The sequence below is a fragment of the Myodes glareolus genome, chromosome 8 (assembly GCF_982192425.1).
Source record: "Myodes glareolus chromosome 8, mMyoGla1.1, whole genome shotgun sequence".
Lineage (NCBI taxonomy): Eukaryota > Metazoa > Chordata > Mammalia > Rodentia > Cricetidae > Myodes > Myodes glareolus.
Genome location: NC_142033.1, coordinates 32,945,436 through 32,968,944, shown reverse-complemented (window position 1 = coordinate 32,968,944; position 23,509 = coordinate 32,945,436). Strand labels below are relative to the sequence as shown.

The window sequence follows — 23,509 nt, the reverse complement described above, 5'->3', positions numbered from 1 at the left end:
CATGGTTGAATGTTTCAGGTTTCCCTCCTCCACCAGGCGCTCCTCCTCCATCTCTTATACCAACAATAGAAAGGTAAAGCAGTGCGAATGATCATTGACAGCCTTGCAACAGAACCTTACACATGTGTCTTTTTTAATGTTAATTTTTATAGACATAACACCTGCCTGTTAATCCATAAGTTTAATCTGTACTAAGTACTTTTATGTAACTATAGCCTGTTACCAAAACAAGGGAAAAGAAATCTTCAAGAAATAAAAATAGTTTGTTAGAAATCTTTAATACTGAGTTTGTATCTGCTGGAAAGGGAAATGAACCTTAATGAGAAAGAAATGCTCTTTTCTTCCTGCTACGCTGCTGTGTCTCCACCTCCACACAGAAGGACCAGATCCATCCTCTAAGACAGTGGTTTTATTTTCTCTCATCTTATATTTAATCTTCTTAGTCTCCTATATTGAAGACTTGATGGTAGTATGTGTTTAAACAATCAGTGTTGCTAGCTTACGGTCTCTAGACTCAGTTCCGAAGATTAGAACAGCACATGTCCTGGCTGGCGGAACTTACTAGGAAACAGGAGCTATTCCAGTACTTCACTCAAAGTGAAGATACTCTAAAAGCTAATAGTCAAATTATGTAAAAGCAGAGGACAGTTGGGCTCATGAGTGGCATCAAGCCATCCCCGTGGTTTCAAAGTGCCACTCCAGAAAGCAAATTGTGAAAGGTGAGGATTTGCTTTTCTTTTTTTTTTTTTAAATAATTTAATTTTACTTTATGTGCATTGGTGTGAGGGTGTCAGATCCTCTGGAACTGGAGTTTCAGACTGTTGTGAGCTGCCATGTGGGTGCTGGGAATTAAATATGGGTCCTTTGGAATAGCAGCCAGTGCTCTTAACAGCTGAGCCATCTCTCCAACCCCAGGATTTGGTTAAGTTCTTGTTGAACACATACTTGTTTCTCAGTCAAAATGTCTATTTAAAATACTATCGATTGGTATATAACCAACTTACAGGCATTAAAACTAATTTTTTTTAAGATTAATTTTTAAACCTCAAACATTCTGTTAACCTCAAACTTTCTTCTATCTTACTGAGAAAGCTGAAATTCCTTGTATGAGTCATGCTAAGTAGTACCAACAAGTAACTACTGGGTCTTGATGTTTTGCGGTGAAAAAGTCTATGTTGTCATATTAAGAAATATCAACTCTGTAGCAGATTGTTTAAAGGTTAAATCTTGTTGTTTTGCTATCTTTGTTTTACTGAACTGTTAAGATTGAGTACTTATTTGCATCAGATATAAAGATATTTTTTTCCTCCACAGTGGCCATTCCTCTGGTTATGACAGCCGTTCTGCACGGGCGTTTCCATACGGTAATGGTAAGTTACTCACCACTCAGATCCACTGTGAATCAGTAAAGTACATATTGGTAAAGAAATGGAAACGTTTTCTTGGGTTAAAGTAACATCTTTACAGAGTAAGAAATATCAATTGAAGGAGTTAAGTCTGTATATATGCCAGATTACTCTTGAGCACAGGTTGCAGATATGAAAACAACATGATTGCACCCCACATTTCCATCTGTGCTCTTGAGTGATTGGATGCATTTTCAATGAGCAGAAGTATTTTTCAAGGAGGTTGTTTTTTGTTTTTTTTCTTTTTTTTTTTTCTGAGTGGTAGGTCTTGGTAGTGGACTTAAAATAATTAGCCAAGTTGTGGACAGTGTGCTGCCACCCAGGCCTTATTGCATTCACAGAGCACTGGAATAGCTCTGGAATTTGGTAACTGGACGTTGAATTCAACTTAAAGTCACAGGCTTCATTTGTCTTTAGCTGTAAAGCTTTGCAGAGAAAACTGCTCTATACTGAAAGTCTTTTGGTTAGTGCAGCCAGCATTCATTGGCTCTCTTAGCCTTGTAGACAGCTTGCTGCAGCTTCTGTCTGTACCTTGCATTAAACTTCGATGAGACTAATCTTTAGCATCACAACCCTGTTTTTGTTGTCTTCAAATTGATTGTTTTGTAACTTTCTTACCTTGCCCAGGACAAACTTTCAATTTATTTAAAAAAAGAAAAAAAGCAGCATTGTTTGAAGCTCAGTAAAAACCAAATGTACCGCTATGTAGTGTTATGGAGTATGAATGTTTGCCACAAGGCTATGAGACTTCTGTTAATTTTATGCAGTTTTTAAGTTGCTAGATTTACATTTGAAAATGCTTCCTGCCTATTTATTGTGAGGAAATTATGGACTTCCAGGGTGCCAAGAAAGGCTGGGATAGTTATTTGGCTTTCTTGGACTGGGGAACAAGTAGAAGCTGTTGAGCATGTAGATGGGTAGGAAAAACAAAGCCGTACACAGGTCTTAGGTGAAGTACCCTCCCAAAGGCAGATAGGGAAAGAAAATCATGCTCTTTATCTTGTATCGCTTGTGTAGCACAAAAGAAACAGAGACGTAGAAGAGTCTGGCTTATATGGTGCCTGTAACAAAGACAATAAATGAGAGACCCCAAACTGCCTTCACTGTCCATCACTCCTGCCAGCTTCAGACAGATAGGGTGGAATGTTGTAAAGCAGTGTCTGTCTTCCAAGTATGACACAGCCATTACACTCTTACATGAACTCAGCAACTGTGATACCTGTAATGACCTCAGGATATGTATGCAGCCAGTTAATGGTGGCTCAGAGAGGGAGAGGCATTTTCTTCTGTGGCATTTATAGCCATTGGTGAATTGTCCACTTACTTGCCTATGGCCTATAAATAATCCCCATCCCTGCTCCTGTAAGTGACCCTTTAATTAGGGTTCACCCACTAGCTAACAGACTGACTTCCATGATGAATGCTTGGCCAGCATGTATGAGGACCTGATGTAGGATTCCCCTCTGTATGCTATGAATATGTTTTATTGCCATTGGTTAATAAAGAAACTGCTTTCGGCCAATGGCTTAACAGAGTATAGCCAATCTGGAAAAGATATACAGAAAGGGTAGGCGGAGTCAAAGAGACGCCATGTAGCCGCCAGAGGAGAAAGACGTGAGCCACCCGCTGGAACCTTGTGGTAAGCCATGAGCCCTGTGGTTTAAAATACGAAATAATAAGAATAGGTTAATTTACCATCTAGCTAGAAATACACTTAAGCTATTGGCCAAACAGTATTGCAAATAATATAATTCCTGTGTGATTATTTCGAGTATGGGTGGCGGGGAACAAATGAGCAACCTCAATCAACAAGGACCTGGGTTCAATCCTTGTTACTGAAAGGATAATGAATTAAAGTCATTAATTAATAAAGGAGCTAGTGGTAGATCTCCAAACTAATAGTCTCCAGTAATCAGTTTTCATTCTTTCTAGTAAAGACAACAAGAGATATACCTGAACTTTTGTGGATTTGATTTCTGGCCTGTGGGCAAATGCAAGGGGACGGAGAGCTTTTCCTTAGCTATATGGCTTCTTGGTTACCTTTACCTTGGCGTCATCCTGACCAGTGTTTCAGAGCAGCATGTTGTGATAGGTCTCTCCTATGGGAGTAATCTAGAGGTGAACATTATGATGCCTATTCTGTTTCCTCCATTTAAGGTAGGAGAAATTTTAATGGCTTTCAAAGGCATTTCTGTGCTAGAATCTATGTCCTGAGGCTGTGCTTCTAGTCCTTAACAAGCTCTTACATGGTGTGTCAGGTCCAAATTGTGGTAGCTGCTTTTGCTTCTCAGTCCCCCAAGGGTAGTGAGTGCATGACGTGTTCTTATAGTCACATTGCCTGGATTGGGATCTTGCTTTGCCCTCTCTCTAGTCATAAGCCCTTTGGAGGTCTTCAGAACTTAAGCTGACTAAAGTAAAGCATTCCCCTAATGCTGTGGGAACCTTGAAGCTCCTTGCCCTGCTCTTTACCAAGTGTCCCAGTGTTAGCTCTCATTTTTATAATCACCACCATCTCCAGCAGGTTACAAGCACCCTCCCTTTTCTCTACCCCTGAAGCAGTAAGAATTGTTGAAGCATAGGCTCTATGGTTTGGTTTGTCTTGGGTTCAGCTTATCTTAGGTAACCTTAGATGAGTTAAACCTAAATCTTTTCCTTGTGTAAAAAGAACTGGAAGTCAAACTGTACTTGATACTGGTAATATGTAAGATTTGATAAGCACTGCTCATTGAGTTCCTTTGTTTGGTATTACCTTTTTTATTTTAATAGTATTCGGTGTTTTTTGTCACTCGATCCCCTATGTGTTTGCTTCAGTACAGATTAAACACTAGTCCATATCTGAAAGTCCTTTTTGAGATTACTGACCTAGCTTGTAGAACATTTTTATTTATTTCTATTGTAAGGAAGCAAGCACCTCCTGCATACTTTCTACCTCACCCAGCTCTCCACCCAGAGACAAGCCTTTAATTAGAAAGCCAACTGTAAAACTTAGTAAAGGAGAGTAAGAGGTTTCCCTTAGCCACACGATGAAGCTTTACAGTAAAGACAGCAAATACACTTCTTTTTTTTATTATTTATTTATTTATTTATTTATTTATTTATTTATTATGTATACAATATTCTGTCTGTGTGTATGTCTGCAGGCCAGAATAGGGCACCAGACCTCATTACAGATGGTTGTGAGCCACCATGTGGTTGCCGGGAATTGAACTCAGGACCTTTGGAAGAGCAGGCAATGCTCTTAAACCACTGAGCCATCTCTCCAGCCCCCAACAAATACACTTCTTTGTGGTTCTCTTTTACCTTTATATTTTTTTTTTACTTTAGACTTTATAATTCTTCCTCATACCCTGAACAAAATAACTTTTCTAGATGTGATTTGAAGACTCCTTATGAAGTGAGACTTTGTTCAAAAGTCTTAGTATTACAGGAATACTAAGAGACAAGTGTTTCTTTTTTTTTTTTTTAAATTTTGGCTCACAGACTTAGAGGTTCCCATCCATAACTTAGACAACTTCATGGCTCTTAGTTAAGCCTGTGTGAATTGTGTAAAGAACCAAACGATCAGCCTGATGACGAGGACATGGATGAGTGAAAGTAGAAGACGTGTGTGACCCACAGTCCTCCTGGAGAACATGTTCCTTATGACCTAAAACTTCAAATAGGCCCAATTTCTCTTCTTAAAAAACATATAAACTTTATTTTGTGAGTATGGGTGTTTTGCCTGCAAGTTTGTCTGTACACCATCCGTGAGCATCCTTGGTGCCCGTGTAAACCAGAAGAGGAATCAGATCCCCAGGCACTGGAGTTTAGATGATTGGGAGTTGCCGTGCAGTTGCTGGGAGTCAAACTTGGGTCCTCTGGAAGAGCCAGTGCTCTCATCACTTCAACTTCAGGAAACCATCCCCCTGGCCCCACCCCTCACAATCCTTTCCCATATCTTTTTATGTCATGTATTCAGATTTTTACAAAAGACTTAGGTATATGAATGCTTACATGTATGTCTATGTGCCATGTGCATACAATGCACCCATGGATATCAGAAGGGGGCATCCTGGAACTGGAGTTACAGTTATGAGCTACCATATGGGTGATGGGAACTGAACCCAGGTCCTCCGGAAGAGCAACCAGTGCTCTTAACCACTAAGCCATTTCTCCAGCCTCCAGAATATAGATTTTTAAAAGTAAAAAATCAACAAACTCTGTCTTGTAACTGATGAAATCAGTGTTGTTTTAATTTATGATTATGGAGATGTTTGATGTATTGCTGTTTCCATCCCATTCCATGATTTCCTGAATCAACTATGGTTTACTTGGTTTTTGCTGTTGTTTATTCCCATTTTTGTGATGGTTATTTAATAATATTTAAATGATGTATGAACTCTCTTCTTAATCAATGCAGAGATGATAATATATTTTAGTTTTTCTCTTGTAACTTATTGAGGTTCATCATTTTATTCTTAAAAGAAATATATAGTTTATTTGCTCAACTATTTTCATTTTAGGTCTCCTTTCTAAAATAATTTTCCTTCATTGTCTTGGATAATAGGTTTTGCTTTGCTTTTTTTGTTGTTTGTTTATAAATGTCTTTGTTTTATTGCTAAAATGTGTTTTTTGTTGTTGTTTTTTTTTGTAGATGTGGGTATTGAACCCATTGCTCTGGGCATGCTGTAGGCAGGTGTTCACTCAAAGTCTTTAAAACATAATTCTTTATTTCATTTTCACCTTAATAGTTCAGAGATGTTCTAGTGTCTTCTGGTTTCAGCTTTGATATTGGGAAATTTCTTGCCGATGAAGAGTGTCAGACTAAGTGCCATAACCTTCGATCTTAATGTGTTTTTTCCTTTAGTTGCCTTCCCCCATCTTACCAGTTCCGCTCCCTCGTGGCCTAGCCTTGTGGACACCACCAAGCAGTGGGACTATTATGCACGAAGAGAGAAAGACCGAGATCGAGACCGAGAGAGAGACAGAGACCGAGAGAGAGACAGAGACCGGGACAGAGAAAGAGAGCGCACCCGAGAGAGGGAGCGAGAGCGGGATCACAGCCCCACCCCTAGCGTTTTCAACAGGTGTGTTGGTGTGTGAGGGTGTTGGACACACTTCATTTATACTTTGCACTTTGATTTGTTGTGAGGAAGTGAATTCCAGTTCATTGGGAAAAGAATGCTCAAGGTGTGGGTAGAAAAGCCCTTTGAAATCATACTCATTTCTTTCTTACGGCTTCCCATTACCATAAGCAGCGTGGAGATTAAGGTAACAGTGGAGCCTTGCTAGCTGCTGCAGATGTGGCTGTGGTGTCATTTAAAATTTTTTATTCTCTTAAAATTACTTTTTTTTTAAAAAAAAAAATCAGTTAACTTTCTTCCTTTTCCTTTCTATGCAGTTGACTTTTAAAAATTCATTCTTTGATTCATGTGATTGGCATTTTGAACCCTGTTCTAAGCCAGAAACAGTGCTATATCCTGAAGATACATAGATATTCATACATTGTTTTTACAGATTAAACTTATACTGCTGTTAAGCTCATTAGGACTGGTTTTCTTAGTGTAAGACTATATGAAAAAGAATGGGAAAAGATGATTAAAATACTTTTCTCTTCCTCAGTTTCCTCATGACTTACACATAATACATATTTAATACAATTTTATTGGTCAAATGGGTAAAGAGTGGCAAGGTATGTACATGTAAGTGGAACATACACTATTAGCCATAGCAGGTAAGTGCACGATTCTGCTTAAGTTCAGGGGCAGTAGTTTTCAGGAAGCTGACTGGTTTCTGCCACAGTTGAAATGGTACCTTTGACATAGCACATCTATAAAATATGCATGCCATAGTTAAGGAGCTTTGTGCAGAAATGCGTAGGAAGACTATTCTTGCATCACTCACACATGTTCAGGGTCTACTGAATTGCTAAACTGGAAAACATTGGTTAAACTATCTTTTCATTTTCAGGATGCTGAGTTCTAGTTCTGCTTAAATAGGAATAAAAGCTTAAGGCCAGAAAGGCAAAAGGTAGAGGAATTCTGTGTTCCAAGTTGTCCTAGGAAGAACCCAGGGAATATACATGGGGAGTAAAAGCTATTTGTTTCTAAAGACTGACAAAAGTGTTCTAAAACATAATGTTTATAGTATGTGTTGCATTACAAATTACAGGGTCATTGTTTTGAAAATGAGAGACCAGTTTTCACATCTGTTTTTAAGGCAGTTTAATTGTGGACCAGAAAGTAGGCTGGGTGCTGTAGGCTGTTTTTAATGTGCTCTAATGAGTCCCAGGCCTGGAGCATCCTTTGCACTGCAGCACCTGTCTGAAAGGGGTGGGGGAGGTGCTGTTTTCACTCGGAAGCTCGCCAGCAGTCCGTTCTCTTAGTTTCCCATCATATGACTGCCTGTGGAACATAGGTCCCAAAGCCAGCAAGAATTGGCTTTAGGGCAAAGGAGGGCTACACATGACAAAATTGTGAAATAACTGGCCTTCATTACTCTTATGTAGCCTCATTGAGCCATTCAGAGAACCTCATATGTTGTTAGAATTGATTGTAATGTTCATTTGTCTGTGCTGCTTTGGTTTGCCTTGGAGAGAGATTAATTATTAGAGGCCCTTGGTAGGAAGGTCTCCTCCTGAAAAATTAGGTACTAAAGTCATTGAAGAATTTCATTTATTATGCTGTGTGTGCACACACACATGCTCATCCCATAGTGCCTCTTTAGAGGTCAGAGGACAACTTGGAGTCATTTCAATTATTCTAAAATACGGAACCTGGGGATCAAAGTTAAGTTGTCAGGCTTAGCAGCAAGTGCCTTTACCCACTGAGCCATCCTCTTAGGCCCCCATATTCCATTTGTTAACTGTCTACTCTTGATAAATATTATTGTTGGTTTTATAGAAACCTTGAAAAAGATTGTCAATTATAAATAAGAAAACTGAGGTGTCAGGAGTGAGCATTAGAAGTGACAAAGACAGAACGTGCTGGGCGTTCACTCTACAGTGCCTGTTATGGTACACTGCCTATCAATGACATGCTTCTTGGGAAAAACACATACGGGGTGTGCCCATGCATGTACATATTCATATGTGTACATTAAGACATGTTTTTATAAAAAATGTTTTAAAATCTTCATGTGTGTTTTTCTACACAGGATGAAAGCTATGCTATTTCTTGTAAAAATCAAACACTTGAAAAAATTTGATCTTTCTGCCTTCTACTGTGGAAGCCATTGTGAACCATACATTCTTAGAATCTTTAACACATGGCCTGTATTTTGCAAATAAGATTTTCTGTAGATATCTCAGATACATAAACACATTTAATTATAAAATGGGAGTAAAAAGAAAAACCTGCTGATTAAAATTTAAATCAACTGCAGGTCTCATTCTTTTTTCCCCAGAAGAAACATTCTAATATGAAACCTGGCATTAAAACTGTGATAGCACAGAGCAGATATAACAAATGGTCATTTTCTTTTTTTTTTTCTTCGATACAGGGTTTCTTTTTGTTTTAACAGTCTTAGCTGTCCTGGAAAAATAGCTCTGTAGATCAGCTGGCCTCGAACTCACAGAGATCGGCCTGTCTCTGCCTTCCCAAGTGCTGGGATTGGTGTGTGTCAGTGCCGCCTGGCTCAGATGGACATTTTTCTAGTGTGTTGTTTTAAGTTAGATGTGTTTCTGACTTGCTGCCAATCCAGGAAATATTTGTTTTCCAACATGAGAAGTTAGCATTCAGGCCTCTGCTAGGCTTCAGAAGCTCCTCCTTTTATAGTCAACTCAGTAGTCCTGACATCAAGTTTCCACTCCATTGCAGTGACGAGGAGCGGTACAGATACAGGGAGTATGCAGAAAGAGGCTATGAGCGCCATAGAGCTAGTCGGGAAAAAGAAGAGCGACACAGAGAGCGACGTCACAGAGAGAAAGAGGAAACCAGACACAAGTCCTCTCGCAGGTCTGTTCTTCAATAGTGACCCACTTTGGTGCGGGGGTGACGGGTGGGAAAGGGCATGGCACGGTTGTCTCTTTAAGAACTGAAAATACTTTGAATACTCAAGTGATAGGTAAGGCTGTTCCTAGCTGACAGACCAATAGCAGTCATAGTTCCTTCTTTCTGGGAGTCAACAGCAATTTTTAAATCTTAACAAGGTTGCATTTCTTTTACTATCTCCCAGACAAAATTAAAATAAGATATCTGTGGTTTTTCCTTTGTTTTATATTATTTCTTTGATAGAGGGAAATTTGGGCATATTGAGTCAATCTTTTTTTATAAATAATATTAAAGTGATGTTTAGTTTACAGAAAAAAATTGGGGCCTGTAGTTCTAAAACAATATTAGAATTGATTCCAATGTTCCTCGTATCTGAACATTTCATCTTATAAAATAGTATTTCCTGTTTCAAGTTATTATGCTTCAGTTTCTAATTCATAAAGACTTTCAGAACAAAGTAATGGGCTCGGAGTTTGGGGTGGTGTGGGGTGAGGATAGCTCCATAGCAAGCTGTGTACAGTCTCATATGACTCTCCAAATATGTGCATCAGAAAACAAATAGGCTTAACCTAAATCCAGGCTTTTTTAGACCAGATTGGCTTTGCTACTTAAACCTTGTTAAACACAATTCCTTTTCTTGTAGTAACAGTAGACGTCGCCATGAAAGTGAAGAAGGGGACAGTCACAGGAGACACAAGCACAAAAAATCTAAAAGAAGCAAAGAAGGAAAAGAGGCTGGCAGTGAGCCTGTCCCTGAACAGGAGAGTGCTGAAGCTGCCCCTGCTGAGTAGGCTCCACCTTTTATGTTTGTCAGTCCCAGAAATAGATGCTATAAATCTCCTTATTTTTCTGGATAATGTTTAAGAAATATACCTTTAATCTTGTTCTGTTAGAATGAAACGTTAACTTTTTCTTTTCCAAAATAAAAATGTGCATTTTTGTGTTAAGTTAAAAATCTTTGTCTTGTAATATTTAAAGAATAAAGGACAGAAATGACTTTATATCCAAGGAAGTAATGTGAATGAGTCAGCAGGAGATTTAGAGCTAAGGTTGGCTGTGTGTACATAGTCTGTAGGTCAAGGACTCAGCTTGACCAGCTTTCTAGTTAATGGCATACTGTTGCAGAAGAGGTGCTGCAAAGACACTCTTCATCTTACTACTCCTGCGGCTCAAGAACTTGGGTGCATTCTTCATAGCAGATTTTGAAAGCAGGTTTTTGGTCTTCTAAATTTGTGTCCGTGGTAACTAAATGGGCCATTTTATAGCTAAAGTCATAGATGTAGGAGGCGTTTGGGTGGCCCGTGTGATGTAACTTGAGTACTTTCCAACAGGCACGTGTAGAGACAGTTGTGACTAACACAGCACTGGACCATTTCATGACCATCTGTTTGAGCCAGGGTCAAGGTGGTCTGGCTGCTGTTAACATGTTTCCAGGGTTCATTGGTGGAGTAGCATGTAAGGTGTTTTTTATACCATTACCGTGTTAAGACTCAAAATAAGCTCAATGACAGTCGGGTTAGGTCAGTTATTTCTTAGTAAAACCAAAAATCCAAGCTTAAAATATGGACTTAGCCCAGGAGGGAATGCAGAGCAGCAGTGGTGGTGGCTAGGAACTCGGTGTGTGAGAGAACAACTTAGAGCCGCAGGGAAGAGCACAGCTCTCATTTAGAAAAGGTTTATTTCTCATTTCAAATTCTCTGCCATTAAGTTGAAATGCCTGTAATGTGTTTTCTTTTTGAACTCTACATATATCTTATTTTTAATTGATTTGATTTGTGTCATAGAAACCATTTTAGATTTTTATTGAATAGAAAAATATAAACTTAAAGGTTTGGAGTGAAGAGATCCTCCGTACTGAATAAAAACATCAGTTTTTATTTTTGAAAACGTTCTCCGAGGTGTAACTTGTTTTCATAATATACTTTTCCTGGCATTTTTTTTTACAATATATTTAAATATAAAAATTAACAAGATAAATACAGTTTTACGAAGCCTATCTGTGATCTTTTTTCTGTTTTCTAAGATCCATCACTGGTTTTATAAAAAAGTACCAGGCCAAGAAGCAATAGTGAGAGTAATTCTTCCTTTAAGTTCTTTGAGTGTCCTTGCCAAGCAGGCGTGTATCATGCCCGATGTACTCCTACCGTTGACAGCGAGAAGAATGTCACCACATCTAAAAGAGAAACAGGATCGTGGTCAAAATACTTTATGTTATGGTTGAAGTTACTCATAGTGGACTCGGGTGGTCCTAGTGTTTGTTTGCCATTATTTGTCCATTTTAATTCTAATGAGATTTTTCCCTTCTTCACTTAAATTCTCCAGGTTCCATTCAACTTGCATTAGAGGATATAGGAGTACTATAGTAGTAGAGGGAATTGCAATATGGGACCAAGGCCAGTTGTAAATTTTTATTTTGAATTTTTTGAGATAGGGTTTCTCTGTGTAACAGCCCTGGTTGAACTGGAATTCTCTTTGTAGATCAGGCTGGCCTCGAAATTCACAGAAATCTGCCTGCCACTGCTTCCCAAGTGCTGGGATTAAAGGTGTGTGCCTACTGCCCAGCATAATTTTGAATTTCTTAAATCTAACTGGTATAGTCATGTTTTAATTTCTTACTCTTCAAGAATGTATAGTAAATACTAACAGTATGTTTAGTAAATAATGTGCTTTCGTTCTTTCAAGTGGGGCCAAGGTTTTACATGTAGAAAACAAAATACTTGAATATTATTTTTGCTAAATAATTATTACCTGATCCTTCCATCGTTGTATGCTGGTGTTCCTTCCACAATGGATTTGATAAAAAAAGGTTTGTTCCCATTATATTCTTCATAACCTCCTACAATGCAAAAGCCCAGACTTCCTGCTGTGTTCCTCCTTAGGGTCACATCTTTACAGTTGTATAAGTACCTGAAATAGCATATAATTAGTGTATACAGTTGAGTTTATTAGTTGTACTTCATCTCTCATTCATTTTTTGAACATTTTTAATAAGTGAAATAGTAACCGCATATGTCTCCCTCAGAAATGACAATAATTTGCCATGCTCTTAGCCAGCTTTTGTATTTGATCTCTTTTCCATAGCTGAACACCCTTTCAACAAAAGTACTTTGTCATTGTGTCTCTGCTGAGGAAGATGGCTATGTTTTGGCTAAGGACGCCATAACGCATGGATTGATATGAGCCATAAGTTATGCCTCGATACTTCTAATGATAAGCCAAAGTGGAGCATACCGAGGGAATATAATTTTTATATACTTGTGAATTTACATAATTCCTAAGGCAAACTTTCTTTGAATTAGTTATTTGCAATGAAATAATCACAATGAAAATAATTTTAGCTTATGCTAATGAACCTCATTAAGTTTAGACCTTCTCTTGACCCTTGGAAAGTACTGGTTTATTCTCACATAAACAAAGAAGACTGTAGACATAAAATGGGCAGAAAGGGTTGAACAGTTGTAGGAGTAAAACCAACATGGCATAAACTGAAGTGGAGGTTACAAAGTGAACTGGAGAAGGGAAGACCACAGCTGGCCTAAGAATCAGTAGAACCCTCAGCTAGGATAGTCGTGGCTGTTAGAGTGAAGTACAAACTGCTGGGTAGGGGAGAGGTGTGTCTGGAGCTGCAGTTTGTCTACAGGATGTCTGTGGTCTAGGAACTGCTTTGACTGGAAGATAGCATTTTTATGTTGGTAGAAATGAAGATGTTTTGTTTATAGACTGTACCTTAAAATAATCATTTGCTTTTTGATAATCAATAAAAATGATCTTGTGAAATTTTAAGCAATGAAGTTTGGTCATTATACTGGTTTCTGGCCCACCTCATCATTTAACAACTGTGATGGCTATTTTTGGTTGCAACTTGACTGTATCTGGAATAAACTCAAGTGGCTGGGTATATCAGTGAGAATTTTTTTTTCCTTAATTAAATCATTTGAAGTAGGAAGATCCACTTTTTTTTTTCTTTTTCTTTCTTTGGAGACAGAGTTTCTCTGTGTAATATCCCTGGCTGGAACATCCTCTGTAGACCAGACTGGCCTTATACTCACAGAGATCCTCCTGTTTCTGCCTTCCAAGTGTTTGGAAAAAAGGTGTGCACCACGACTGCCCTGTGTGGAAAGACTGACTTTTAATCCATCTTTTGAGGTGGGAAGATCTACCTTTATTTTTGGCTGCACCTTCTGCTGCAGCCTGTATAAAGGACATGGAGGAAGGAAGCTTGCTCTCTTTGCCTGCTTGTTCTTGCTCTCTCTTGCTGGCACATCCATTCCTTCTCTGACACTAGAGCCCAATTATTTAGGATTCTAGCCTATACTGAAGACCAGTTGAGATATCCAACCTCAGGACCAAGCAACTACTGTCTTCTTGGACCTTCCATTCGTAGACAGCTTTTGTTGGAGTAACCATTCCACTAAATCTATATATCTATGTATCACTTTTGTTTCCGTAGAGAACCATGACTAATAGAACCTTTTTCATGCTGTTGCTTTCATTTGAAATAAAACAAGCCCATTTTTGTTTTGTATACGTTAGCATCATGTACAACATTTTCTTTCATTGAAATGGTAACAAAGTATAAATGAATTGTATTTAGTGAAAACACTTTTACTGTTAAGTACTTGTCTTATTTCCCAGTAAGCCTTCTGTCAGCAGCACATGCATCCTGAAAGAGCAGTGGTCTTTTAGCTATCACACTGTTAAGTTCCTGTTCATTTGATGACTTAGGAAAAGCATCACACATTCCCACCTTGGTGGGCAGTGGGTCTCAATCTTCCTAATGTTGTGACCCATTTAATACAATTCCTCATGTTGCGGTGATGCTCAGCCATAAAATTATTTTCATTGCTACTTTATAATTGTGATTTTGCTACTATTGTTAATCATAGTGTCAATGTTTTTGAAGATAGAGGTTTGTTGTGGGGTTGTGACCTATAGGTTGAGACTCATTGTTGGTAGGTATGTGCCCAGTTTGTTTTGTTTTGTTTGGTAGGAAAGTAGTAATTAGGTAATTCCAGGGGTATGACCAACTCTTTAAAACATAAATAGGTATCTAAAGGAATCTCTAAAACTAATGCATCTCATTCTTTGGACCATTGTTGTGTTTTGTTTTTTCAATAAGTATTCTGTGGGCCTTATTTGTCCAAATATTTTATGTTGGTCATCTATAAGTACAATTATCTAAAATTATTAAAGTTTTCAACCTAATTAAATTACAAGTGTGTTTGTTTTCTTCGACTCTTCATAGTGGAGAAGGCATCAGCTATGGGTCCGTTTTTAGATGTTTGAATCTATACTATGCACTTGACATTGGGGAATATCACTGAATATGCAAAATCCTTGTCCTCCTGGAGCTTCAATTCAAGAAGGTACCCATATGCTAGCCTTTTATTTTCCATTAAACTGTGTTGAGTATTTGCCTTTGTTGTAGCAGCAAGAGCTCACTATGTTAAAATCTTTCAGCGTCAGGCTGGATAATTGGAACTGAAGACCATTTTTTTTTTCTTTGCATTACTTCATTCCCCACTGGGAAACCTGGCAGCTGGTTTTAATCAGTGACCTTTGAGATTAAGTGACATTAGCCTTTGGATGTAAATGTGAGCTTTTTTTCCTACTCTGAGCTCATTCTCACAATTTAGGCTTAATTGAGAAAAATTTGGCATAAGGAATGGCAGGGGCTTTTGGTCATTTTTCCCGGTGAGGTTATGGTTAGGCTCACAGAGACCTTAACTCCAGTGAATGAATTGATCATGTGTAGTCAAGCTGCTCAAGACACAAAGCCTTGGAGCTGGAGTGATGGCTCCGCTGTTAGGATCACTGGCTGCTCCTCCAGAGGACACAAGTTCAGTTCCTAGCACCCACGCGATGGCTCACAACTGTCTAACTTCTGTTCCAGGGGATACAAATAACACTCTTCTGGGCACCAGGCATGCATGTGGTACACATATCTACATGGCAGGCAAAACACTTGTGGTATGAAAGAAAATGACTCAAAGGGAGTGGCACTATTAGGAGGTATGGCCTTGCTGGAGATGTGGCACTGTGAGGATGGGCTTTGAGGTTTCTGCTCAAGCTTCCCTCTGTGTGACTTTCTGTTGCCTGCAAAATGTAGCACTCTCAGCTCCAGTACCATATCTGCCTGCACACCGCCATGTTCCCTGTCACGATGATAATGGGTTCTCTGAAACTGTAAGTGAGACACCCCAATTAAATGTTTTCTTTATATGAATTGCTGTGGTCATGGTGTCTCTCCACAGCAATGGAAAACCCTAAGACATCACTTATACGCATAAACCTTCTTTTAAATTTTCTCTAAACCTTCCTTCTATACCAATTTACTCAATAAAGCATTTGAAACACTGCTTTGTGTGGTTTTAAGTCAGAGGGATACTAAGACAAAGATGGCATTGTCTCTTAAGAAGCCAAAACAAAAGCTTAGCCTTATAATGTAAAATGAATCCATCCATCAAGCTGGGTTGAATTGTAAAGTCCCCCCCCCCCATGCTGTTAAATTCATGGATCATGAATTTGTTAACCATACTTTGGATTATTGCATTATCTTAGCCATAGGGAATTAACAATTTTGAATACTTTGGTCTTAATTTGACCTGTCTTTTTTTAAAAAACAGTTTTTGTCATTGTTTTTAAATTGGAATCACAAATACACCAAGTACACTAAGTTTGTAAATTAATATTTTTATAGAAGAAAAACGACAGCTGCGTTTGAGAGGAAAAAGTAATAGATGAAACTTACCCTGTGTACAGAAAATTGACTATGTAACCAGTTTCCATCCTTTTTATAATTTTTTAGCCCTGTCTAGATATTTTAACTTTTTGCCCTAACTTGTAAACATTACCATGAATTTCACCTCTGGGTATAATGTAGAGCTGCTTTGTGTGGCTAACTTCTGGGTCAGGTCAGCTTTGCGCCTGCACTAGGGCCCCTGTGTTGACTGTTCGTTCCTCCTGCCTGCACTACCCTGCTGCTCTGTGCTCACGCCATGGATGAAGTGTCTGTTCAGGGGATACTTAGCTACCTAGGCAAGGAGCCTATTCAACCAGTGGGATTAAAACAAACAAACAAAACCATCTGCTCAAATGGGGCTCTTAGTAAATGATCCGCTGAGTATTTATGGTAGCTTTAGTTTTTACTTTCATAATAATAGATTCTTTTATCATGATATCGTCTTGTCCTCTAGATTCTGAAGTCTATGAGAGGCTTTTCCTGGTACATAAGGAACTTATTGTTTTATTAGTAAATGGTTTTTCAAGACCTTCAGAAATACAAGCCATTTTTTATTTCTTTTGAAAGGTCCACCATTATGGTAAACATTAAAATGCATCATTTTGCATATTACATATAGGTAGGTGTTCGATACATTTTTAAAAATAACTTTATTCATGAAATGATGTGGCCATTTTGCCTTTGACTAATGGAACTTCACACTTACACAGGAAAAGTGGTAAGGGAAATTACTAGAAATCATAGCCTCCCTAAATTGGCAAGCAGCATTGAAGCTTCTCCAGAACTGTTTTATTATAGAAAACAAAAACAAGACAAATTACTAAAGCTATATATAGGCTTAGCATTCTCAGGGATGCTTCCAACTTAGCAATGCATCGTGATTAAAATCACAGACTGAGTCAAGAATGGCGGACTCAGCTTGTGGCTCTGCCATGCAGCGCGAGCACATCATCTGACTGCTCTGAGCCTTAGTTTCCTGAATCAAGAGCCTGTGATTCTCACGTGCATTGAAGTGTGCAGAGAGCAAGTGAAGCTCTCAGAAGAGGCCTGGCTCTTGCTCAGAGCTCATAAGCATCAGTTGCTCTGTGGCTACTGTTAGACTGCCTGGCTTAGATGGACCAGCACAGTGGACCTATCTCATGACGGAAGTCTCAAAAGTTCTTCGCTAGGAAAAATATTGATGTCTGTTTTCTTACAATTCATCATTGATAGCCCTGATTAAAATAGGTTAGGGACTTCAGGAGAGGAAAGTGTTAAATTCTTAGGGAAGTGCGTTAATGCATATTTCTATCATGCTGGTCCGAATGAGAGCATGCTTTGAAAGACTTCCAGATGTGAAGTGTGGGCCCTGAGAGCCCACAAAGTAAAATGTCATCAGTGTTCTCCGCGTCTCCTCGTGTTGAATGGCAGCTGATAATTTGTATAGCTGGCCGAATGTCTGGAGCAGGGCTCTCAACAAGTGCACTACTAATAACACGCTGCTGTCTGCGTCTTTATCACTCACCCTTGCTCTTTGCCATTGCCCAAATCTGGCACCCACTAGGCCTTGCCAGCCTGTGAATGAAGTAAGTGAAGAACCAACAAAAGCACGGTGAAGGCCTGTTCTAGCCTCACAGCAGCTAAGTAAATGGGAATTCCCCTTCACTCACACGCTTGTTCTGTGTCGCTCTGCATCTCTGACACACGCCTCTTCCCTGGGGGAGGACCTTAGGGAACTGGCAAGACTGCATATTGGGACAAATATTTTTCCTCAAGCTTTTTTGAGTAAAAGATAAAATGTATCTGTAATGTTTCTGTGCATGTATTTTAAAGGGTTATTTGTAATCTTATTATAACAATTCAAGAAAAATGAATTTTGCCAACGCGTGGTTGGAAATCTACTCTACATCACTTACTCAAATGGCTAGAGACGTGTAAGACAAAGCTGTTGTGTTGGTAAGGGGAAAGACTAGGTTTCTTGAGACTCAGCACTCAAGATTATAGGTGTGAGTGGATCCCCGCCCTGCACCCCATGGAAACTGAAGCCTTAACACTGGAGTTCATAAACCACAAAGTACCATAGTGCCTAGGAACACTAGGACAAGGAGGGACTGAGGCCTGAAAAATGCCAGTGTAGTTATACTAAGTTTGTATATTGTATCAAATTTCAATCTTACAGAATAAAGGTCCCTTTGTGCATTAAACTTCACTACCAGCTATCGACTAGGAAGCCTGGAAGAGGAAAAGCAGTCCGTCTTCAGCAGAATTCAGAGTTACCATGTATGAAGCAAGGCTGCCAAAGGGCAAAGAGCATCAAACAGGAAATTTGACTGAGAGGACATGATAGCAGGAGAAGAACCAACAAACCACATTGAAGGCCTGCTCTAACCACAACGGAAGTGGGGAAGTGGGCAGGCAGGTTTCCCCAGGTTCAGCTTGATGGGGGAGACTCACTGCGCAAAGCAGTGAGAACTCCAGCAGATACCCGTGTGGGAAAGAGGAGCCCGGGGATGGCAGGGTGTTGTGGGTAGCCTGCTAGGCTGACCTCAGTTGGTTTAGAAGAATACACAAACCCTGTACCAAGGAGATCTAGTACCTAGAATATGGCTCTGATCCTGTCTCTTATCAGCCTTCAGCAGACAGCTGGTCCGAGAAAATGATCCCACCCGAAGATTTTTGAACCAACTGAGTTAATAATGCTACACAAGAAAGCAGGTGGGGAAAGGTGGCAGAAAAGAAATAAATAAAGCCACTCATTAGACAAGTGTTAAGTGAATATAGAATATAGAATTCTGTAGAATATGAAATTGGTAATCAATTGTAGCACTATGATTTAAAACACCTCTGCAGCAGTTGCTCTATGCCATGAGCAAGAGCTCAATGCAGAGGAGAAGATTTCTAAGATGGTGCCAGGCATGGCAACACATGACTATAATCCCAATACTTGGAAGGCAGAGATGGGCATTGTAAATTTGAGGCCAGCCTGGGCTCTGTTTCAAAAAGAGTGGAGGCTAGAGGGAGGGCGGAAGCAGAAAAGAAAGCCTAAGATGATACACTGAGAAAAGGGAAGTATATAGAATGTAAACAGTAGGGGTGAAACAGAATGAACGTGGTCCCAAAGGAACAGCCATGTGACTGAACACTGGGGAGAGGGAGTGCTCATGAAAACAAGCGAAGAAAACAAGGAAACAGATGAAACACTCGGGAAAAATGAAAGCAGGTATCATGAGGCCCTGAAGAGCTGAAACAGCAGGACAGTTCTCTCAAACATTAAGCGAAAGATTGGAGCAAGCGTGGAGGGAAGGGAATGAGATAGCATTGTTTTCACACAGCTTGACCCTGACTATCACAGGTGCCACCCCAAGGAACAGAAGTGACAATAGTGTGATAGCCACCCAGCCTGTCACCTGGCTTCACAAATGTGCACTTTGACCTGTCCCCACCGGCAGTGGACATTGATGACACAGTATCGTGATGCCCGAAATCAATTCTTGCATTTCTTTTTAAGTTTTATAAAACTTTGGGACATAAGAGCTCATAGGCCACCACTGTGTTTGAGTGAGTACACTGATATCTAGGCCAGGGGCATCAAACTACAGCCAAGCCCACAAGCTTTCATTCATGAATGGTCTGGTGGTCCAGGCTGCCTTTATGCTACAACAGCAGAGTGAACAGTTGCCAAGGCCCCATATGCTCTATATACATACGCAATATATGTATATAATTTACTCAATATAGCAGTCTCCTACTTAGGTTCAGTTGTAAAGTATCTGAATTGTCTCAATGCTCAGTGTTCTACCTTCTAAGGACTTTGAAAGACCTACTGATTTAAAAATAATGAATCAACTAGTGGAGACTCTAAAGAGAACTGGAACAGTTTGTATTTGAGGCTACTAAATCAATACAATCTATCTCTACCTTCCAGAAAATATTTCAAAACCAAACATGCTGCCTGCTTCCCCTACTTCATCCGTCTCCAGCATGTCCAGCATCAGCGACACCATTTTTAACTCAAGCTGCATATTTAGAGGCAGCAATCTAAAGACCAGTTGATTTTTGCTCTTGTCCAGGGAAGCAAACATCAAATTTATCTATCCTTTGAATAGTCACAGTTCACATGCATGGCCATTTTGTGGGGCTCTCTCCAAATCCTCAGAGGTCATCAGGTCAGGTAATTTTATAGTTCATTGCAAGGATTCATTGTACCTCAGTAAAATGGCAATCCAGTTGCTTCCTAAAGAACTTTCCAGGAGAATCACAGGAGAAAGATGTTCTGAGGAGAATCCCCCAACTACCAGATCCTTGACTATGAAGCCACAGTGCTCTGTACTGCTGTATATACAGTCAGAGCCTCTTGCAGCCTGAGTGAAGCCACAGCCAGTGTGCAGCTCCCAGGCATCTCCCTGAGCAGGGCTCAGCTTGTGAGTATGGACAAGAGTAAGTTTCTGTCAGTCAGCTGAACTCCTTATTACACAAGCCACCCGGTAACCCTGCAAACTCCTCAAAGAAAACATCTAGAAGGTTCTCCATCTAGACTTTTACACCCACCCTAAGATTTCTATATGGATTTGCATTGGCCAACAGCAGACAGAATTGGCTCAAATAGCCCCACAGACAAAACTGGGTCTTATCAGTAAGATGTTTGTACCCATAAATCAGCCCAAGACAGTGAAAGAGTAGTTTGAGAAAGCATCCATAGGGTTATTACATTTGGGACTCACTGTGGTAATTCCAGCCACATGACCCAGGATGGGGACCAGTCACCAGGTGGGGTCATGTTGTGGTTGGAGTCCAGGGCTTCTGGGCTGCAGTCTTCCTGGGGCTCCTGATCCTTGACTTCCAGGACTTTGAGTACCACTGAGGAGGACGTGCTCTTCAGTAGGCCAACGGCCTCTGTCCGGCTGACCTCTGTGAGCTCAATCCCATTCACACTCAATAAAATGTCACCTGAGGCCAGAGAAGCAGAGGCATCCTCAGTGAGTGCAAACGGCTTCTGCTCCACACGTGAAAGGGCAGAGTCTGACGGGGCATGTGGGCCGGGTGAGGAGAGGTGTGTGTCACTGCAGCTCAGAGTGACCTGAGGCTGACTCTCACCTTAGCAAATGGTAAACAGAGCATGCGAATGTCTTGTTGGGAGTCTCTACTAGGTTCAGCTGTCATTCTACGTGAGCTAGCTTTGTGGCTTCTTTGCCAAAGACAGCCTACAGTTTTACTCTTAATTTCCTGTTTTCTTGAGCACACAGTGAGAACAGTTGACACAGAATCCAGGGCCTTCATAGGAGCCTGGCGTGTGGGATGCTACCAACAAACAGGGACTGAAAAGGTGTTAGTGTCTGGCCCAGGAGCCCACAGGGGACGAAGAATAGGGCTGGACCTGAGCTTTTGCAGAGATGAAAAGCTCTCTTTCTCAGGTACCGTTTCTAGTCCCTGCATCTCTGTGTTGTGCAGCGCTAGCAGTAGCTCAGTTCCTGCTTTGTGCCAAACTGCCCCGTATGTCACAGGCTACATGTTCTCTCGTTAAGTCACTTCTTATCAGGCCTCATAATTCTTCACCCAGGTGCTTGATGAACAGCAAGAGCTATGTTAAAACATATCTTCCCATCTTTGCTATTTATTTCCTGTTTACTTTTTTGGGGGGTACCTTTTATACATCATCTTTTTTTCATACAGAATAATTAATTAAACACAGGAGTAAAATGACAAGTGACGATGGCCTTGGATGCTGATGACTCAAAAAGAAGCATCCTTTGATCGTCTGACTAAACCCTGTACCATGTCACTCCCCAAACCACCCCCAGCTCATCAGGCACAGTGACTGTACTTGAGAAACTTTTATTTATTTCTTTCTTTGGTCTTAAATATGAGCTCTTAAAAAGCACAATTCCTCTACCCAGGCAACCTCTCCATGTGCTTGAACAGTGTTATTAAGAACACATCCTTGCAGAGGTAAGCTGGATACCTCCCTTCCTGTAGAGAAGCTCAGAACAGGAGCGGCTAACAGGCTCCCTTCTCACCAGTGAGCAGGTCCCTCCAATGGTTACACTATTTAGTTACACTACAGAACCAACATCTATCAACTAGTGTATCCCATTTAGCCCACAAAATGGCACAATTCATGAATCAGTTTCGCTAAAGGCAAAGAACCAGTTAGAATGTATGGAATGAAATCATGCCTTAGGAGTAACTTGGCTCATGGGTTTCGTCCATGGCCTGTCCAGCCCAGAAAGTCTAGAGACTCTAGCTTTCCCAGCAAAGATGCCTCACACCCACGCACATGCACAAAGAGGAGTAGGCTTGGACTACATCATGCTCATCCCAGTCAAAGAGGCACAGCCATCGCGGCCAGTTCTCTCTCACACGGTCCCCTTGCCTCAGAGAGCAGTTAGCTAACTCAGCAAGCTGCCAAGTCCTCCCCAGGCTCCACCACCCCAGCACCTCCATCCTCTTCATTTTGTACCTGTTTTTATTCTTCCATCTCTGCTTATGACTCCTCCGGGCTCAACACTGATGATATAGATAGGCAAGTCCCATTCCCCGTGTGATGCTCCCCCTCCAACGGTCATGCCGAGAGATTCGCTGGGGTCTTTTCGGACACTTACAACCTTCTCATGACAAGTGGCTGCAGGATGGAGGGGCTGAAGGCACAGACATAAAGAACATGGCACATGCACTCACAAGGCATTTCCACAGACACACACTTTTCAGTGCATCGATAAGGTGGTGGTGCCCGGTGTCATCGAGAACAGGCAAAGAGAACCATCATGTAACAGAGTTCGAGAGAGCATCACCGATTCCAAATGTTTGCTCAGAGAAATTTACATTTCAAAACAGAACATAAACGTAGAAAGGGAGCAGCCTGGTGACTGTGGCAGAAATCTGGAGCTTACAAAGTAAACTCTATCCCAAATCTCTCAAGGGAGTCCTCTGTTTTTGACAGTGGTAGGAGCTTCATTATTCATGAATATCGGTACATTTTTTCATATTTAAAATTTATCTATTTACTTATTGTGTGTATGTAGGTTTGGGAGGCACGTGCTGTAGCATGCATGTGGAGGTCAGAGAACGACTTACAGAAGTTGGTTCTCTTGCTTCACTTTATGGGTCTCAGGAATCAAACACAATCTGTCAGGCTTGACAGCAAATGCCTTTTGAGCCATCTTGGTAGCCTAGCAAGCTTTTCTGTTTTAAAACAAACGGACCTGGGGTGATGCCTTGGCCAGAGCACCCGCTGCACAAGCCCGAGGATCATTGTTCAAATCTGCAGCGCTCATTCAAAAGCCAGGCATATAAAAATGGTGGCTCACGGTAATCCAGAGTTCAGAGATCCACAGAGCAAGATGGAAGGAAATAGCCAAGCTCTGCTTCATCAAGAGACCCAACCTTAGGACATATGGTAGAGATCAGCCAATGAA

The 23,509-nt window shown here is 40.4% G+C and overlaps 2 protein-coding genes across 19 annotated transcripts in view; one reads left to right on the top strand and one right to left on the bottom strand.

Annotated features, from left to right (window-relative positions):
- Fip1l1 (factor interacting with PAPOLA and CPSF1) overlaps nucleotides 1-13,159 on the top strand; it is a 62,673-nt gene extending 49,514 nt beyond the window's left edge. For 8 of the 13 annotated variants that reach the window (XM_048415143.3, XM_048415141.3, XM_048415146.3 and 5 more), the window contains 5 exons: nucleotides 19-73; nucleotides 1,315-1,370; nucleotides 6,253-6,472; nucleotides 9,203-9,340; nucleotides 10,020-13,159. In XM_048415143.3, coding sequence (XP_048271100.1) covers nucleotides 19-73; nucleotides 1,315-1,370; nucleotides 6,253-6,472; nucleotides 9,203-9,340; nucleotides 10,020-10,167 — 617 coding nt within the window. In that variant the 3' untranslated portion in view covers nucleotides 10,168-13,159. The remainder of the gene's footprint in view (nucleotides 1-18; nucleotides 74-1,314; nucleotides 1,371-6,252; nucleotides 6,473-9,202; nucleotides 9,341-10,019) is intronic. The other 5 variants (XM_048415142.3, XM_048415145.3, XM_048415151.3 and 2 more) reach the window with 3 other exon arrangements.
- Nucleotides 11,229-23,509, bottom strand: part of Lnx1 (ligand of numb-protein X 1) — a 115,183-nt gene continuing 102,902 nt past the window's right edge. For 5 of the 6 annotated variants that reach the window (XM_085691771.2, XM_048415138.3, XM_085691772.2 and 2 more), the window contains 4 exons: nucleotides 22,555-22,732; nucleotides 20,819-21,044; nucleotides 12,125-12,283; nucleotides 11,229-11,549 (listed from right to left, as the gene is read on the bottom strand). In XM_085691771.2, the coding sequence (XP_085547897.2) occupies nucleotides 11,414-11,549; nucleotides 12,125-12,283; nucleotides 20,819-21,044; nucleotides 22,555-22,732 (699 nt within the window). In that variant the 3' untranslated portion in view covers nucleotides 11,229-11,413. Of the gene's footprint in view, nucleotides 11,550-12,124; nucleotides 12,284-20,805; nucleotides 21,045-22,554; nucleotides 22,733-23,509 lie in introns of those variants that run through there. The other variant, XM_085691774.2, reaches the window with a different exon arrangement.